A 14,562-nucleotide genomic window follows, 5' to 3' on the forward strand; every position below is an offset into this window, starting at 1 on the left:
TTTCCCTATAAAACACTTCTGGCATTACTACTTTCCAGCCTAAAAAATTCAGAGCAAGTTTATGTGAGGCAGGGGTTGTAGTTCCAGCTGTGGGATTCAAATAGGTAAAAAGCCCTTGTCATTGAAGCTCTTCCCTGGGTGTTACGAATGTCAAGCATCTTTGTTAGTTCACGTCTCTGTACCACTGATTCGCAGACTGTGTGTGTTTGCAGAATTTGGGCCTAAATTTATAGACCAAGTTTTACTTGTACCGATTTATTTTTGCACTCCTGAACGTGTTCATGCTTTTCAGGAGCTAAATTCCAACAAGCAGGAGATGGTTACATTTAATTAGCATTACTAATTTGGTTCATAGAATTTGTGCTTGGATTTTCTTTGGGCAGTGCTCCAAACACACTGAAAGTGCTAAGCTACAAGAAGATTAACTTTTTGTGAGATTTGCTAGTTTTAGATTAGGTAGGCATCACAGAGTCACACGTGTGCATTGTAAGGCACAAAGCCAAATACCGCATTCCTTCCTTCACCTCAGGGAGCGCAGGAGTCAATAGAACCGTGCCGGTTTTAGCACTGCTGCTTTATTATTGAACATGAAATTTATTTTTAAATATATATATATTTTTTAGTGAAAGGACACTGAATTCTTGCTTAGAAAGACGATGACTCACTATCTGACTAGTGGGTTCCCTGGAGATGTGGAAGAGATGCTCTATTCAAAGGCCAACGTCAGCTTTCGTCTACAGAACAGGCATGAATTCCCACTCGCATCATTCTGAATCTTCAGACCAAAATCTTGTCTTTTGATCCTTGCCTGAATTTTCAGAGGTGTTCATTAACCGCAATAATTTCATAAGTCTAAATTGTTTAATAGATTTCAACATTTCTGAAAGCTGCACTTACCAGGCTGCCCATTTTCAGGGGTGTAAATATCAAGGTAGATTAAGTTTATGTAGCCAGACTTGAAAAATTTACCGTAAGTCATTTCACATTAATAATGCCTCACTTAACTTAACAGAAGTTAAGTTAACAGAGGTACTTAATAGAGGTTTTTTCCCATGTTGTCACGACAGACACAAAATGCTCTAAAGACTATTTAAATGTCTTTAAAATCGCCCGCTGCATGTTAAGAACCTTTGTCAGGTATGTGCTGCTTGCTGAAACGCAAACAGCTGTGTATCCAACACTGATTTTAGCTCAGTGAAGTTGAGGTGTTAGTTCAGTTTTTATTTCTGAAGAAGTAGCCTTGTTCCTCAAATATGCAGTGGAAACAGCAGTGCTGTATGTAGCCTGTCTGAGGCCAGTGCCCAGCTGTGCCCTTGAGAAGTGCGCCGGTCACGAGGCGTTGCAAACCTGTGATCTCTGCTCCAAAACCTTGGGAGAGTAGAAGATGGGCAACAGTCACTGCCTTACTTTCATATCTCTTTTATTTTTCCCCTCCAGTTTGAACGGGAACCTGATAAGCCAAGAAGAGGCCAAAGCTTTTGAAAACGAAGAACGGATCATTTGCTTTTGAATGAGGAGTCTCCCATTTTGACAAGCTTCGTGTTAGAAAGGTTACTCCTACACTTGAACTGCGGAGTTTATAAAGGCGTAAATCTGCAGTGCTCATAGCAGGAGAAAGATACATGATTAGCTGCCCTTTTATGAACACGCTGCGCTCCTTCAGCTCCATCCCTTACCCTGCCTGTTATTCTTAATCCTTTTGGTGAGCAAGAAGTTGCCTGGGTAAATAATTCATGTTTGTGTGGTGCTTTGAAGATGAAATGCAAAGTGTTAACAGACCAAATCCACTGGCAGGTGTATGCATTTTGATAACTGAGTTTAGATTTATTCCGTACACTGATGTAAATAATCTCTTAACTTATTTATATACATAAATATGCACACACACACATATATATATGGGAGAAAGGGTGCAGATGCACAAACTCCACAAGCTCACAGTGTTACCTGCCTCATAACTGAAAATGAACATCCGTAGCTTTACTGGGAACATAATCCGTCCATAATAGTTGCATGGTACCCATGTTTTCAACATGAATACCTTTCTCCTGCATAGAAATTAGGCCCATATTTCTCCATTGACTACAGGCAGCATTGTAGATACTGCTCTTTTTTTTTTTTTTTTTTTGGAGCAATGGCTACATCAGGTTCAGATTAGCTTCAATAATCCTTTTTTCCATATTGAAGCCAATACATTTTCTTTTCTACAACCAGAAGTCCTTACTGCCATCGCTGTAAAAGCATAAAACTGGCAGTAAAACACTTCTGCTTAAAATTTCCTGAGGGCTGCATAGAAACTGCTACCTCCTGTTTTCACAGTGTTTGTTCTGGGGAGGGGGTCTGGAGATAAATGTGAAATATTAATTAGCAGGCTGTTCATTGCCTTGGCTCTTGGCCTAGACACCGTGCTGGTGGCAATACAGCAATATTAAGTTGCCTAGCTTCAGTTGGGGGAAAGGACGATTGAAAATCAATTGTGTCAAGCAGAAATCCTTTCTCCCAGCAACATGTAAGCACAGGGAAGGATTGAGATTTGCTTGGAAAGCTTTTACTCTATGCTTGAATTAATAGAAAGAGCAAGGCAAGGGGCAGGGAGCAATGATAAGGACCAGCAAGAAAACATTATTTCCCCCCCCCCAATAATTAGTTTTTAGGGAGTATAACTTTAGATGCCCTTAAAAGAAATCAGTTTACAAAGGAGTGGGGTATTTGATTATATTTTTTGTGTGCAAATTAGGCACGCTTCATAAAGGTAAACTAAAATTCTACCCCACAGTGTATACAAGGAACCTAAAATGGAAAAGCATGCTCCATTTTCCTTCCTTCTCCCGTGTTATCACCACACACCCCTCAAAAACAAACAAACAAAAAAAAACCCTTTGAGAAACAATTCTCCAGTTGCTGACAAACCCACAAAACCTTGGTAGGCTGGAAGAAGAATCTCGTTAAAATGCCAAACCAATGTACCCTCACCTTCCCATCTCCCAAATCTGCTCCATAAAGAAAAACATGGGAAAAGGCTTGCTTTGTAGGGCAGTTTCTGTTTCCTACATGGTATCAGACCTTTCCCACTCCCCAGTTCTGTCTACTCCCTTCAGGTCCCTAACACATTTTAAAATACTTATAAAGCTTTTCACAAAACCCACAGTTAAAAAAAAGAAAATAAGAAAAAGAGAAGAAAAACAATTTAGTGTTCATTATTTTTCAGTGGCTTTTCCTCCCTGTCCATGGTATCAGCACCGATTTTTCACAGGGAGACAGATGAGGCTTTTAGACCTTGCCAGAGGAAAGTCAGCTAACGAATGATTTCTGCACCTGAGCCATTTGTTTACTGAAGCAAAAGGGCACACAGTTACAAATGAGTGGGATTTCAATTGCAAAAACAGCTGCCAAAGCAGGGCCTTCAAAGTCTTCTCAGTGACTTTAACAAATCACACCCATGCGCCTTGTCAAAATGTTGTTCCTGTTTTGCCAGCCTGCCCTTATGGAGAGGCAGAGAGGCTGGTGCAGGAAGGGCCTTCACCAGAGGCATTTGCCTGTGTTGGAGGGCAGCATGCTCCCAGTTTGCTCTAATCACTGAATTATTTGCTCATTTACCTGGTAGAAAATACAGCTGAAAACTCCAGCTCCTGTCCTCATTTCAGTGATAGACAAAAGCAGTACAAAGTGTGCCTGACAGCTCCCTCCAGGCTTTCCAGTGCAGACACTTCTGCCCCTTTTTGCTTTAGAGCAGCCTTTGGAGCTATTTGTAGCGTGACAACAACCTCAACCTGGTTGCAAATGTTGTTACACACCCAGCTGTTACAAGCCGAGCATCCAGGACAGTGTTTTCAGGGACAGGAGCATCTGCGGGACTGCAGCAGCTCAACATGGCCTCAGAGTAAGCCGTGGCGGGATCAAGCCCAGCTCCAAGTCGGACAGAGTTCTGCGCTGCTTACGGTACCAGTGACCACACCACTCACAGCCACTCATTTCGGAGGTGATTTCGGGCTGCGAGCACTCATTTGCGCTGGGCTGAAGGTCTGAGCACAGCTGGGTCTGGCTTTGACAAAACCCGAGGGAGTTTCACGGCGTCCTGCTCCCAACTCACCCAGGGCAGAGGGTCTGCTTGAGGCAGCACATCACAGCTTCGGGAATCTGGTGCTGGGGGAAAACGGGTTGCTGCTCTGGGAGCAGCTGGAGTTTCCACGTTTATTGGCACAGCGTTTCAGGCTGCAGTTCTTTTTTTTGTAGTCTTACTGGACTATTTGTAGAGCACGTTGGAGCACCACATTTGCAGCTTGCAGCGAGAGCCTTGTTTACTCGAGTTCAGAGACGACTGTAACTTTTTTAGGATGTGTTTGTAATTTGCTAAGACCTCTGTACGCGGCATTATGTTTTTTCCACTTGTCCCCTGTGATAATAAACAGCTTTTTAAATAACTTGAAGAAGCAGCCTGCAAGTGCTTTGGCTTTGCTAAAGCCCTGTCAAGCAGACACTGAGCTGGATCGAGACGGGGCCGTGACAGCCCAACGAATTCTGGCTGCAGGCGAGAGAGAGGAGCCACCGCAGCTGCAGAGGGGCGCTCACAGCTGCCACCGTCCACGAAGGACCTTTCCGGCAGCAGGTGCCAACCCAGTTAGGGGCAGTGAGGGAGATGGTGCCGGTGGCTTAGGGACACACACACCGCTGCTGTGCTGGGCTCCTGTGGTGCTCCTGCTACACGGACTGCAGGAGCTCTCTGCTTTTGCACCCACTGCTGGGGGCAAAGTCTTGCTGGCTTGAGGTGCAGCACTCGCATTTGGCTGGTGTGAGCTGTGTGCGCTTACTGGTGGGTGCCAGGTAACCCAGTGGCCCCCGAGAGAGCTCTGCTGCAATGCAGCGCAGCGCTGCCCTGCCCTCCTCATGCACCACCAGGACTTTGGGAAAGGATGCTTTGGTAAGCCTGGTTTCATGCTGTCTCCAGTGCCAGCCCTGCATCTCCAGCTGCCAGACACTGGTTCAGGGCTCGCAGGGTGCTGCAAGGCCGCCCAGCCTTTCCTCTTCCACCACAGCCAGCGCAGGATCCCAACCCCTCCATCCCACGGCTGCTGTGGGAGCAGCACTGAGGCTGAAAGTCAGTGAGAGACCGAGCCCTGCTTCCCGGTATCTTCACTACGTTCTCTTACCTTGGTTTGGCAGGGCGGAACAGGAGCCTGTTGCAAAACCATATTAAATGTCCACACTTGGGAGCAAAGGTGTCGGAGCAGGGCCAAAGGCAGCAAGGGACGGGTGTGCCATGGGGAAGGAGAGGTCACTGCAGGCACCGCTTGGTTTTCAACTGATGGAACAAATAACCTTTGCAGCAAAAAGCTGCAGCTGTGCACAAAGGACTTGACTGTCGCTTTAGTAGGTAGAAACAAAACAGAAGGATGGCACTAGATGAACATGGACACCAGGTCGGGAGCTGCCTGCTGCACTCGGGGACTCTGAATTTACTCATGGGAGAAGGTTTCTGTTCACTTACTGGGGGCTCTGGGTTGCCCTGTGGGATGGGTGAGGCTTCTAAGAACATCATGTAGCGACAGTAGCAAGCACTTCCTCGCTTCCCCGGGTGGGGACAGATGGCAAGAGGATGCAGGAAGTGCTGGGGAGTCCCCTCTTTCCTCCTGGGGAATTCATATTCAAATCCCCCATGAATCTTAGTGGGGCCAAGGTTAGCCAGTGTTCATTCTCTGCTCCCAGAGGTAAAAGAGAGATAAGGGTATGAACAGCAAAGGTTTGAAATAACTCACCTCAGGTATGCAGCAGGACTTGAAAGGAGGGATGATGTTTCAGCAGCAAACAGCAGCTTCAGCTTCAGGAGCATCAAGGCATGAGAGGTCACAGCAGGCAGGTTAGGGAATAAAAACCAGTCTTGTAGTCGGCCTGGAAGGCAAAAACTACAGCTATCGCTTTATCCTGGGAAAGCAGGGGGTGTCCTGCACCCTTGTACGTCCGTGCTGACAGGGAGTCTCCGGGTGACCGCACTGGAAAGCAGCAGATTTCTGGCAGGGCTGATGCTGCCTCACCCACCCGAGCACAGAGCCTTTGGGGGTTCAAGCAACCCAATAAGGTGGTGATACAGAAATTACAGAAATCCTTGTCACACACTGCTGCCACCAGGGCTGCCGAACCGGGGTGTGTGTGTGTGTGTGTGTGTGTGTGTGTGTGTTCCCAACAGCGCCGGGAGGCCCCCGTGACCTTCCACAGAAATGGGGAAATGGAAGATGCAGTGGTGGGCGCCGGGTACAGGAAAGGAAGAACCAGATATTTCCCTTGCTCTGTCTGTCCTGCTGGTAGCTGCCACCACGTTTTCTCTGCCCAGCAGAGCTGCTAGGGCAGGGGGGGGGGTCCAAATCCCAGCCCTCTCCCTGGCCTGGCCCCTGCCCAGGTTCTGCATGTGGGGCAGTTCAGGGTCATTCACAGGGGAGCAGCTCCGTCATGTCACTGGACACAATTTTCCCGCTTTGTCAGCTCCTCTCATTGCCTTGGACTAGATGATCTCCAGAGATCCCTTCCAACCCTGACCATTCTGCCTTGCCCCAGCGCCACCGGCTGTCACAGCCCCGGCCACCACGACCCTGCTTGGAGGGCGGCAGCCCCACATGGCTCTGGAGCAGCACTGCTTTGGAGGTGGCAGCAAGAGGTGGTGGCACAGGCGCAACAGGGACACAACTAAATCATCACACCCTGCTCGCACGCAGCGCCTCCTGCCAGCCCAGCGGGACCCACAAGGAACAGACAACACCTTCCCGTAGCTTGGCACCCTTCTTGGCCATTGACCATTTTGTGCAGCGCCGGCACACCCGGATTTGAGCACCTTTGCTGAGAAAGGTGCTGCGCTTCCCCCATCCTGGCCCCCAAAGTGGGCAGCCAGCCCATGAGGTGGCTGCTGGTGGCATGGCCGATGGGCCACTTCCACCCGAGAGCAAACCGTCCCCGGTGCAGAAGCGTCCCCTTTGCTCCCATGGGGAAGAGAGTCAGAGCTCCAGCTCCAGCAAACCCTTTGCAAACAACTAAATTATGCCCAACCACTCGCGTCCAGGGATTCATCCCATACACTGAAGGCAGCACAACTTAATTAGCTGCTAAAGCCTCGGGAGCCAGGAGACAGCCCTCACAGGCTGCAGCAAATGAAGCTGTCAAGTTGTCATGCTCCTGTTACCTGCCAGGCTGTTTAATCCTGAGTTTAGCAGATGTTAATCCTGGCCTGGGTGACTTGTGAAGAGGAAAGCTCCTCCCTTTGGAAGTCATCCAGGTCCGGTGAGGCAGGAGCAGGTGAAAAGACCCCACACAGCCCCATGGTGGTCATTCTCCTTGGTGACAAAACCTGCCTGGGCTCAGACAGAGGCTTTGGGTTTTCCTTTTCCTTCTGTTTGAAGCCAGCTTAAAGCAGCAACTAGGATGGCAAGGGGGGGAAAAAAAGTCTTTGTTAAAATTTAAACCCATGTTCAGACAAAGAAATCTGTAACCAGGGTGAATATGAAAAGCACAATGACACAAAACATGACTCAAAAGATAATGGGCCAAATCCAGAAAGGCACCAAGCACCTGCAGTTTCCACCAAGCTCAGCTGAGGACCCATCGTCGTGCTTTTAATATCTGCCTCCTCTACGCTCTCGCCTTTACGAATGAGTCATCTTGCGTCAACTGAGGATAGGCTTTATACAATTATTTATTTATGTCAAACCCTCTTCCCTGCCCCCACGCATCCCTGATCTCATCCCCCTCAGAAAACAGATGCTTTATTAAACAAGGGCTGGAAAACTCCATCTCACTTGGCATTTGCTGACGCTCCTTGTTGTCCAGTTGGCTGGCGAGGAGATGGTGGGCACGAGCCGTGCAAGACCTTGCAAGAAGTGTCCTCTATGGCCTTGTTTGGCTTTCTGGACATGGGCACCCTTCTCCCTGCAGGGTGGGATGGAGCTGGGCACCTCCTCAGCTAAACAAATACACCAGGGGATGTTCACAGAGACCAGCAGGGTCCAGCCTGAGCCCTCCGGGCACAGATATTGCTTGGGTCATGTAGCCTCAGAAGGAACACGAGAGGTTCCAGCACAGGGCACTCAAAAAACAGGGGACAAAACACCCCCGTTTAGCTCCAGCTGCTGCAGGGGACTCTCCCCTCCTTCCCTGCCACAGGCTGCATGTTTTTTTCCCTTTCCTGCTAAAAGGAATGCAACATCCAGAAGCAGACACGGACCACTCACTGGCTGTACCAAGCAGCAGTGTGTGGTATCGGGGCCAGATGCGCACCCACGTGCAGCATCGCCCAGGGCCAGCGATGACCACTGCCACCCAGTTCACCCCCCAGGGAAAGTGGCTTGGGGCACAACTGGCATGTCCCACATCCCAGCTGTAGGCAGGACATGATACCAACAGATGCCACAAATTTAAATTCCACACGTGAAATCCTGTACCTACTGAACTGGAATCATTTCCAGCAGATTTTCCTGATGCGAAGCCAAACACAGATCTAACTAGTTACCAATTGCTTCCATAATGCGACTTGAAACTGAGGAGAAAAATACAGGAATTACTGGCAGTGAAGGAATTCAGGCTTCCCAGAAGGTTACTGGGGAAGGGGGGGGGGGAGAGAGAGTTACACCAGCAAGAGATATAAACACGTTTCTTAGTAATTAAATCTAACTGTCTCTTGGTGCAGTCTTGAATAATTCATGCATTAAAACTTTCATCTCCCACAGAGAGAATTGTGAGAGTCGTAACTGTCGCTGTGCTTTAACACTGGGTTCAGCTACCCCCAGCCATGCCAGAAGGCTTCCCTCAAAAGCAGAGCAAGCAAGGACGGACACCCAGCCTCAGAGGGACCTGTGCCGCAAATCTTGCATCACATTCCACCAGCAGCTATAACCAGCCTGCTGACAGCCCTCCCCCAGCTGGGAGCAGCACCCTGTTGGGCTGAGATGCAACACCCCAACAGAAGGTGTTTCTTGCCCAGAGAGTGAACTCCTTTCTTTTTCCCCACCCACGCTGCACAGAACCTTGGTGAAATGCACTTTGGTTTTGCTCAGGGCACCCACAGCTCCACCCCCAACTAGTGTTGGAGAAGAGGTGTAAAATCGCCCTCTCCAGTGCAGACAGCACTGGAGGTGACCCACCTGCAGCTGTTGCCCCAGACGGAGGTTTCCAGGCCATGGCAGGGCTCTGCCCTTGCCAGGGAACTCAACTGGAGAATTATTTAACGCCCTCGGTTGCTCTGGGAAGAAATCCCTCCTCCAAGCAACCCGTCACTGCGGGAGCCTGTTGTAGTAGCCTCCTCCCAGCTGTTTAGGGACACACAGGAGAGTGTTGGTGACCATCAGGGACAAGGAAATCCATGCTCTGCCCCACAGCAATGCCTCTTTCACCAACAGTTAAAAAAAACACCCAAAAACCTGGAAGTGTGAAGAAAACTGTGCTTCAAAAGATTTATTACATATATTTGTACATATTTTACATGAATGGAATGTTAAACATACAACCTAAAAATCAATAAAAAAATATCTTCATTCATGATTATGTACTGGCAAACCACTGAAAAGAGTACCTTAGAACAACTTAAGTCAAATTGCAATCATACTGCTCAATTAAAAAAAAAAATAATAAAATACATGTTTTACATTAGACATTGCAAATTACATTCTGATTTCTGCTCCGGGTAATGAAGGAAGACATCTTGTCCATTACCACTGCACGTACAGGTGGCATTTCAGAAGGTAGCATGGAGTTCCCTCTAACTCGTTATGGGCAGGGTTAGCTTGGTGGGATGAGGCATATAAAAAAGGGGAATATACACTCTGCTCCCTACCAGCAGGTACCTGCCAAAGGGTAGAAGAGCCAGAACGAGATTTGCAATCAAGTGATAAGGTTAACGCCAGATCACCCCTTGTTCCGTATGATGCTGCAGCTTATAAAATTAAGTAGTTCATTAAAACATCCTGTCTACAGCTAAGCCACCTCCCTTCTTCCTTGGAAGTTTTAGTGCTTCAGCAATATCAGCTAGGAGAGAATTCTTGACTGTACAATAAGGAATACTTCAGCTTCATCTTAATATGCACAGGAAAAGCACAGAATCACACTTTGATGTCTCTTCCTGTTAGCATTTCACACCTTGAGAGCTTGTGACCAGCCATGTTGAGAAATGTTTACTATTAAATATAACAAATTAGCAATAAAAAGGACAGATTTGAGAGAAAACAAGAGGAACAGGATTCAGCAACAGATTATGTACTTGCAACGTCGGGTTACTTACACTTGAAACTCTGCCAGAATCAAGCAAATCCTACTTATCATTGCAAAATCTTTGCCAAAGCACACCCAAGGGCAAAAGTCTCTCAAACAAACATACATAGATTAAAAGCTGCCAGAAAGATCAGCTAGCGGGCTCGCTGCCTTCTACATCTTGTACGATGGCAACTTATTAAATCAAAGACAGAACCAAGTCCAACCTTTTTCAGGTGCGCGATATTCCTACGATGGTTTACCTGAGCGAGTCTTCAGCAACTAGTAAAGCCACGCAGGGAGGTCATTTTACAGTTTATCCCACCATCAGCCCTGATGTACTTCTTTGAGAAATGACTTTACAGAACACGGTGCGGCAGCTTGGGAAGTGAACCGAACTGTGTAGTAAGATAACCAAATGCAACTTGAGAGTAAGGACTGGCTTGTTTGTTTGTTTGTTTTCCCCAACAGGCTAAAACAACTTCAACCTGATTTGAGAAGCAGGTTAATTTATATGGAGAAACATCACAGAAGTTTTACATTTAGGAACCAAAAACCGGACACAGTTCTATCGTGACTTTCTCACACAATATTTTGGAGGACAAGAAGTGGTTTGAGCTGATGACACTGCTGCAGGAAAAAACACTTTTGACTGGGTTGTATTAAAACCCCTGACAAGCCCTCCTATTCCAGCTACAACCTCTTATGTCACTTTGCTGATGCCAATGGAAAGCCTGTCCAAAGACTGAGAGAATATGGCCTAAAATGTATCATGTCTTCAGCTAGGAAGAGAAGAAGTTGATACTAAAATGACTTTTAAGCTTGGAAGGGTGGAAAGTGAATCGTAAAATATAACACTCATCAAAAAACAGGATAATCCTCCACTGGCAAAGGTGAGCTGGAAGATCCATAGTAGCACTTCTGCGCTCCCAGGTATACGTAAGTCTCATGGCAGGAAACTCCCAACTGTACAGCAAAACTAGTAGCTACAAAACAGCAATACCAAATTTGCACAAAAATATTCTCTTTCGATATGGGAAATCAGCTAAAATTCACAGAAACTCAGAGAGATCTTGGCCTGCATCAAAACCAACGTATGCTTTGCTGCTGTTTACGTACAGATAGCAGTAACATTCAAGTGCCACGTTCCCTGTTTTTGGTGAAATACAGAAGAAATGGAGCAAGTTTGTGAAGCCCTCACATGGAAAAGGCGGCATACTAAAAGCGCCCATAAGCACATTTTCTGCATTAGACATTATCCAACCAGAAACACCCAAGATCCACGTTTCTGAATAAAAATTCTTTCCCACATTCGCTGAGATTTTAGTCTTCTGGGAGTCAGTTTTACCAGCTCTACAGCCTTTCAGCAAAGGCTTAATTAAAAAGTCAGTGCTCCTAGCATTAAGAACTAGGATAAATGTATAAATCTCAAGATTAAGTCATAAAACCCCCTTCACATCATAAAAGGGGGAAGCAGAGAAAACAGAAAAGGTCACAAGTATCCTCCCATATCTTTGTACATTACCTACATATTTTCTGTTTCAAAATACCACAGTACATTTACCCTTGACTATGCAAGTTAAATTGATTACAAATAAGACTGTTTTATGCTTTACTCTTCCCCAAAATAAAATACCACAAATTTGCAGTGTGCTTGGTATTTTTGCTTTTACGTCCCACTGAACTCATCGCTGAATGTACACGTTGAAAGAAAATTAGCTACCTCCTTTGAAAGGAAAGGGTTATTATAGATATACTGCTTTCTAAGAGACAGGGCAATGGGTGCCCAGTGCTGACAGTAGCATGGCGCTCTCGGTACTGAGTAGGGTTATATACAATCCAACTCACAGCCACCTCCACTATGAACTGCAAAACACAAGTTGCTACTCAAGATACATAGGTATGTTACATGTTCAGAAAAATCTCACATTTCAAGACAGTGTTGAGTCTACTCTTCCCCTTCTGGCAAGCAGCATGTTTATGGCAGACCTGAGTATGGGAATTATTTCACACCCTCACATACTTAGGGAAGATATAGGCCAGATGACAGAAAATACTCTGAAACCACACAGAATTGGCAATCTCAATATATTTACAGGCAAAGAAGCATATCGCACCGTAATTTAAGTTATTGCTTCTTGTGGACAAGTGTGGTATTCCTTGATCAAGACGCAGGACTTGTTTGGTGTTTATTTTCCCTTTCTGAAGCACAAGGACTCAGGACCACTGTGAGGATGTTGGTGTTGCCTATGACTACATCTACAGCATGGTCAACGGCAACTGACCAACACAGAAAGCTTACGTAGGTGAATTTCCACAGGTGTTTTCAAACTCCAAGCATCACTCTCATGCTTCCAGGGTCATTCTAGGCTTGGTTTATACTACAGGTTTTGATATAAGAAAACCTCCCATAGCCTTTCAGAAGAGATTTATGGATACCAAGAATGCCAAACTAGAATCTAAGGCTGACCTCCTATTAGTTCCTCAAATAATCCAAGGTATTGGTGCTCTCCCATGCTGATGGAAGCAGCAACAGACTCTTGCCTGCAAAACCACGCATCAGTGCGATTGCTAGTGGCATGCTTTTCAAGCAGTCATAACTGCTGGGTTTTTAAACCAGCTTCTTGCATCTGAATACAGAAAATTAAGGTTTTTGAAAAAACAGCAAATGAACTAGAAATATGAACTACCAAAACTGAGCTTAAGTTGTAAACAGATTTATGTTTATAATATTTACCTACTTAATCCCCAAGCCAAAGACTATCTATGACCTTGGAGCACAGGACACCAAAACACTTACCTAACCCCTTTACATTATTACAGGTGAGTTTCTGTAGGCAGGAAGCCAACAGTAAACATTAAATCAATGCAAATGCAAACACTTTACTTTCAGAAGATAGCAGGAATTTAAAATATTGGGAAAGTGGGCCTGCAGGCAACACCACTATTCGAGTATTACAGGTGCTGTAATTCCTCATCCCATCCCTCCCCCCCCCGATAATACAAGGCAACACAAATATTCTCAGCTAAAAAGGAATCTGTACAGGGAACAACTGTACATTTGTTGTGACTACAGAATTGAAAGTGTGACAAAATGGTTCTGCTCCCACTGAAAAAGAGAGTACAACAGGGCCCCACAGTTACAGGTTCAGCTGAAACCAGTGATGCAAGCCCAAAAATGTAGAAACTGCACTGGTGATGACGACAATTACCTAGTTTGGACTCCTTTAGATTTGCAGCATAACAATGGCATTTTACAGAGCAACATTCAAGAGAAAACATTATCCAGGCAAGAATTGCTCTGCAAGCAAGATAGGAGAGTTTAGTAACATGCACTGCATTGTTCTCCAATAGCAGCAGTTGCTCCTGCTCTTTGCCCTTTTTGATATGAATCACAGTAGCAACAGAGAGAAATATGTACTTAAAAAAAGAAAAGCAGAATTATGTATGTTCAAGAAAAATGTTCTAAGTGTTGTGCAATTTATTTTAACTGTTGAAATCCACTAAAAATGCTGTCACTAATAAATATTCTTAACTCTTCCCTGTATTGTGAAATTCAGAAACTACTATGATTAATTCTGATATAAAAAGTATGCTTCTAAGCCCTGATATCTGTTCCAGTTTATTGTCTTTTTTTCCCTGTCTTTTTTTTTTTTTTTTGAACTGTGATACTTTATGGGAACTAATACTTATCCACAGTTTTACTTGGTGTACTCCCCCAGAGACATCCTGTGTTTCATGGAGCCCTGGTTATACTGATATAATACAGTAAAATAATAATAAATTAAACAAATGCAGGTGCTTTTTAAAAAAAAAACAAAACAAAACAAAACCAAAAAACAAACCACACTGTCAAATGCTGGTCTGTACATGAAGAGACCAAGGATTTAGATGCAAAGTACTATAGATCCTGCCTTCAAAAAAACATTCAAACAAGGAAACAAAAACTTGCGTGTTTTAAAAATTAAACCCAAATCCCACCTCGATGTTATCTCACCCGTGCCTATAAAAACCTCTTGCTGTGCCCACATTTGTAGTTATTCATTTACACCTCAGGAGGCAGCCTGGAGATGAGAGTAGTACAACAAAATAATTACCTGAAACTTTTTTAAAAAAATACCCGTTAAAGAAATTACCTTAACTGGCAGCACTTAAAATTGGTAATTCTTCTTTTTTTTTTTTTTTTCCTATTTAAAAAAAAGTTGCATAGCTGTAAGATTTTGCTTTGCTGCATTTTTTTTTGTTGTTTTTACTCACAAGCAATAAAAGAGAAGTATTAGTTACTTAAATAGCAATACAATGTGCAGATTTCAACAATCCTTATAGCTTGATCAATATAAA

At 45.1% G+C, this 14,562-nt stretch overlaps 1 protein-coding gene across 1 annotated transcript in view; it reads left to right on the forward strand.

Annotated features, from left to right (window-relative positions):
- The window catches only part of NOD1 (nucleotide-binding oligomerization domain containing 1), a 19,503-nt gene extending 17,616 nt beyond the window's left edge, over positions 1-1,887 (forward strand). Inside the window, exon 11 of the mRNA XM_009879587.1 lies at positions 1,438-1,887. Within this exon, the coding sequence (XP_009877889.1) occupies positions 1,438-1,510 (73 nt within the window). The 3' untranslated portion in view covers positions 1,511-1,887. The remainder of the gene's footprint in view (positions 1-1,437) is intronic.
- The last annotated feature ends 12,675 nt before the right edge of the window (positions 1,888-14,562 follow it).

Source organism: Charadrius vociferus, unplaced genomic scaffold, assembly GCF_000708025.1.
Source record: "Charadrius vociferus isolate BGI_N301 unplaced genomic scaffold, ASM70802v2 scaffold722, whole genome shotgun sequence".
NCBI lineage: Eukaryota > Metazoa > Chordata > Aves > Charadriiformes > Charadriidae > Charadrius > Charadrius vociferus.